At 40.9% G+C, this 4,874-nt stretch overlaps 1 protein-coding gene across 1 annotated transcript; it reads left to right on the forward strand.

Moving 5' to 3' along the window:
* Window positions 1-475: 475 nt before the first annotated feature.
* Window positions 476-4,476, forward strand: LOC121964408 (tau-tubulin kinase 1-like; the record flags this gene model as incomplete). The annotated part of the gene is made up of 4 exons (XM_042514615.1): window positions 476-634; window positions 3,132-3,279; window positions 3,980-4,053; window positions 4,336-4,476. Coding segments are annotated over 4 exons (522 nt in total), but the record flags the coding sequence as incomplete, so codon positions are not given.
* Between the last annotated feature and the right edge of the window lie 398 nt (window positions 4,477-4,874).

Raw genomic sequence — 4,874 nt, forward strand, 5'->3', positions numbered from 1 at the left:
TGCAGTATTTCTGTGGTAGTTCTGCAGTAGTTTTGTGGTGTTTCTGCTGTATTTCTGCAGTATTTCTGCGGTGTTTCTGCAGTATTTCTGTGGTAGTTCTGTGGTATACGGTGTTGGTGTGAGGTGTTTTTGGTCGGTGCTCCTGATGCGGCCTGTAGTGACCTCAGATGGCGGGCGGAGTCGGCGGCCGTCGGGATGAAGGCAGAGTGTCCGGCTGCTTCCTCTGCACACATGATATTTGCTCCAGTTACTGCAAATACCATCACACCCCCAACCCCAACCCCCGCCCCCCCACCGGCCTGTAGCCTGATCCAGCTGAAGAATGGCTTCTAATGGCAGCAGCCATCTCTAATGCCTGTCCTTAAACTGTCCCAGCACGGGGCTGTGGTCTGACTGGGAGCCTCCCAGTATACCCACGCCGTGAGTTTAACGTACTGACTGCTCTGCCCCCCCTCTCCCCCCTCCTCCCCCACAGATAAATGGCTCTTTTAAGCTGGGAGCTGCTCGTGTTCTGTCTGGCTGGCAGATGCAGTGCCTAGTCCCCGGCCTCCAGGACAACGCCAACATGAACGGGACGTCCGAGCAGGCCGACATCCTGCCGCCAAACTGCATGGTCAAAGACCGATGGAAAGTGGTGAGTCAGGACCCCACCCTCCCACCCCCACCAGCTCACTTTACATTAATGTGCCGTGGAGCTCTAAAAGCTTTGGATTTCACCCTTTCATTATGTCTTTCACAATTCAATTAATTAATTAATCTTTTACTGTATTTTTAGACATCTCATTTAATTATTTTGCTTACAGATGTCTTCCTCTTACTATTATTACTAATATCTAAATTATTGCATTGCTTTTTAGTTACATTTTTACATCTAAACAGTTTTGTGAATTTTTTTTTTTTTAAAAACATTTTTAGATGATAAATAATTTCTTTTACTATATATTTTTTAAAATTTTTAATATTATATTGCATTTATTTTATTTTAAAAAAGTGTGCTAGTAAGTATAGCAAGCTACACTGGTGACATGTCACATGACATTATGTTAGGAAGAAACATACTTATTTTAAGCCAAACCATTTAAAAAAAAAAAAGAAAATTTCTAAATCTAAATCTTTTTTTGCCTAAACTTAAGGAAGTAAACCTTAAAACAAAGATTTTTACTGACAGTGTATGTTTATTTAAAAAAAAAAGGTATTTAATAAGCAGAAAATATTAATTTCCTGGTAAAACTGCAGTTTATTTTGAAAATACACAATGTATGTAACAAGCGTACATAGAAAAACCGTCCCTGAATGGATGATCAGGTGGCAAAGACAGAAAATAATCATGTGAATCACGTGTGAGCGGTCTTTAAAGGGCTAACACGTATAAATATACATGTATAAATATACACATATAATTGATGTAAAAGCCACGGCTGTCGTCCCTCCAGCTTCCTGTGGTTTCTGAAATAAAAAAGTTACGTAACGCAGCGCCTGTCTCAGCCAATCAGATCACAGCGTGGAGCCTGCAGGCTGTTTGCACTTCAGTGATCAATTTACTGTCTGAACCAGTGAACCGCCAGCGTTCACACACACACACACACACACACACACACACACACACACACACACACACACACAGTCATGGATACATCTGAATGAGAGTGTGTATAAATAAATATATATAAATATATTTCATTTTTCGGCCTGTAGTTTAACGTCGTTTGGCTCAAAGACACTTCAGCAGGACTCAGCCGACGATCGTAAACCAGAACCAGAGAAATGACAACAGTGAAAACAGGAAGTGAAAATGAAGGACCGACAGAAATGAAAAGGGGAAGGAGGTGATGAAAAAAGAGAGGAAGTTTAAAAAAGGAGGAAGGACTAAAAAGAGGGAGAGATGGAAATAAGAAAACAAAAAGGGGTTGAAGTGGAGAAAGGAATGATTTTAATCCTTTAATTATTGTTTTAAATGGTTTGATTTTTGAGATTTCTGAGGCCCGAGGCATGATGTTTTCTGTCCGCCCGTCTCATTCTCGTGACGCGATAATTCAAGAAGGCTTTAACCCTTTGAAACCTGAGCAAAGAAGGCAGTGAAAAAAGAAATGGCCTTAAAATTAGCAAGAAATCAGTAAAAAGTACAAAAACATCAGCTGCAAATTAGAAAGAAAACCCCAAAAAACAAGGAAATTACACGTGAAAAAGTTATAATAAAATTATAAGATTTTTGAATAATCCTAAATGTTGATAATAATAATAATAATAATAATGATGATAATGATAATAATAATAATATTTTCCCCTTCCTCTAGATTTTTCCCCCCCAAGCTGTGTATATTTTTCAAACATTAACTTGGACTCTACAATGAACTGAGTAGATTTTGGTGGTCAAAGGTCCCTGTGATCTTGCATCTTATTCTCATTAACGCGATTTCCCAAGAAGGCCTTAAGGGAGTTTCCATAAATTTGGCACAAACATCCACTTGAACTAAACAATGAACTGATTAGATTTCGGTGGTCAGAGGTCAAGATCAGTGTGAGTATCATCTGTCTTATTCTCATGAACGCAACGGTTAACTGATAACATCTGGTTGTCATAGGTCAAGGTCGCTCTGACCTTGCATTCATTTCATTCTTCTTAACATGTTATCTCAAGAACACCATAAAGGGAATTTCTTCAAATTTGGCACAAACGTGCACTTTGAATCAAGGATGAACTGATTCGATTCCATTGGTCAAAGGTCACTGTGACCTAACAACCATCTTGTGAACAAGATATTGTTAGAACATTTTTGGGGAGTTTTCTTATATTTGGCACAAACACCCACTTGGAGTCAATGATGATTAGATTTCAGTGGTCAAAAATCAAAGGTCAAGGTCAGCGTTGGCTCGCATCCATCTCATTCTTGTGAATGCGATATCTCAAGAACAACTTGAGAAATTTTACTCAAATTTTTGCACAAACGTGCATTTGGACTCAATGCCCAACTGATAAGATGTGCTGGTCAAAGGTCACTGTGACCTTACACTGTTCTCAAGAACACCCGAAAGGGATTTCTTCCAATTTGGCACAAACGTGCACTTTGAGTCGTGATGACTGGTGATGAGACTGTGCTGATACAGAGTCTGTCGTGGGTCCTTTGTCCCAGCTGAAGAAGATCGGTGGAGGTGGGTTCGGGGAGATCTACGAGGCCCTGGACCTGCTGACGCGGGAGAACGTGGCGCTGAAGGTGGAGTCGGCCCAGCAGCCCAAACAGGTGCTGAAGATGGAGGTGGCGGTGCTGAAGAAGCTGCAGGGTGAGGCACCTTTAATTTCTGTCTTTATTATATGTTGTATTATTATTACAGTAAAAAGCTGTATCGTCTGCGTTAAGAGGATTTTAATTTTCAGACACTGAGAACACAAACTTATCTGTTGTTACTGGCAGTTTTTCACATTTGGCCATACCTACATTTACACCGATGTTAGTCCCTGACAGGGTGCCAGGTGCCCCCCCAACTTTTTTCTATTTAAAGAAAAAAAATAAAATGATTGACACAGGGAATAGTTTTTGTCCTTTTATTATCCAGAAGGTGCCAGAGTGCATAAAACAGCATCAAAATAGAGCTTGTTGATCAAAAAAAGAGCCAGAGGAGGATCCCCCACACCCCCGACAGAGGACACAGCTGAGACACCGATGTCCTAAAATCACAGAATTGTCCTAAAGTTCTAGGAAAAGTCCTAATATCCAAGAAATGTCCCAAAATCCCAGAATCATCCTAAAATCCTAGAAATGTCCTAAAGTCTTGGGAATTTCCTAAAATTCTGGAAATGTCAGAAAATCCTAGAAACATCCTAAATTCCCAGAAATGTTCTAAAATCGTAGACACATGTATGTGTCTGCTGTGACGGGCCCCTGGCCTCCTGTCATTTTCTAAAGTGGCCCTGAAGCCCAGCCGGTTGAGTCTCCCTGCTGTACAGTGTTTTTGACTGATATCTCTTCTCTGTGTTTTCCAGGAAAAAATCACGTCTGTAAGTTCATCGGCTGTGGGAGAAATGACAAATTCAACTACGTGGTGATGCAGCTGCAGGTGAGTCAGAGTTTGTGGGCCACATGCAGCTACAAAGGCTTTTATTGTGAAGGATACAGACAGATCTTTTTTTTGCACTCAAAAACTGATGAGATTTCAACAGTAAGCATATGATAGAGACTCATGGGAGTTGTAGTTGTTTATTGTCAGTAGCTGAACTTTGAGGTGTCCGTTTTGTCTGTTTTTTTGGTTGTTTTTTTTTTGGGTGCCACTGCAGTGACGGCAGCTTGTTTACTTCCTGTCATTTCTTGTTGCTAAGCGAGCGTCCGCGTGTCGTTGCAGGGGCGTAACCTGGCCGACCTGCGGAGGAGTCAGCCCAGAGGAACCTTCACCATGAGCACCACGCTGCGGCTCGGGAAGCAGATCCTGGAGTCCATCGAGGCCATCCACTCAGTGGGCTTCCTGCACCGCGACATCAAACCGGTACGACCAAAACACAGAGGTCATCTGAGGAGCTGACTGGCTGTTGTTGTCCTCTTATTTAACCCTTTAGGGCCTGCTTTAATATTACTCACACGTGTATTGCTCTGTGCACAAAATGAGCTTTTCAAAATTAAGCTTTAAAAAATAGTATACACTAATATGATTTTCTACTTTCATTGAGTTAATTTGTTAACCAACATCAGTCCTAATGACAAATATCAAATATTTATTAATTTTCAGAATTTTAACCCTTTATATATCAGGTTTTTGTCATGATTTCACTTTTTTTTTAAATAAAAACACAAAAGTTGAATGATGCTGAGTCTCCTCCTCCTCAGTGTGTGAGTGTAGCTGCTGACAGTCTGGGATATGTCAGTGTGTGAGTGTAGCTGCTGACA

The sequence above is a fragment of the Plectropomus leopardus genome, unplaced genomic scaffold (genome assembly GCF_008729295.1).
Source record: "Plectropomus leopardus isolate mb unplaced genomic scaffold, YSFRI_Pleo_2.0 unplaced_scaffold15525, whole genome shotgun sequence".
NCBI lineage: Eukaryota > Metazoa > Chordata > Actinopteri > Perciformes > Serranidae > Plectropomus > Plectropomus leopardus.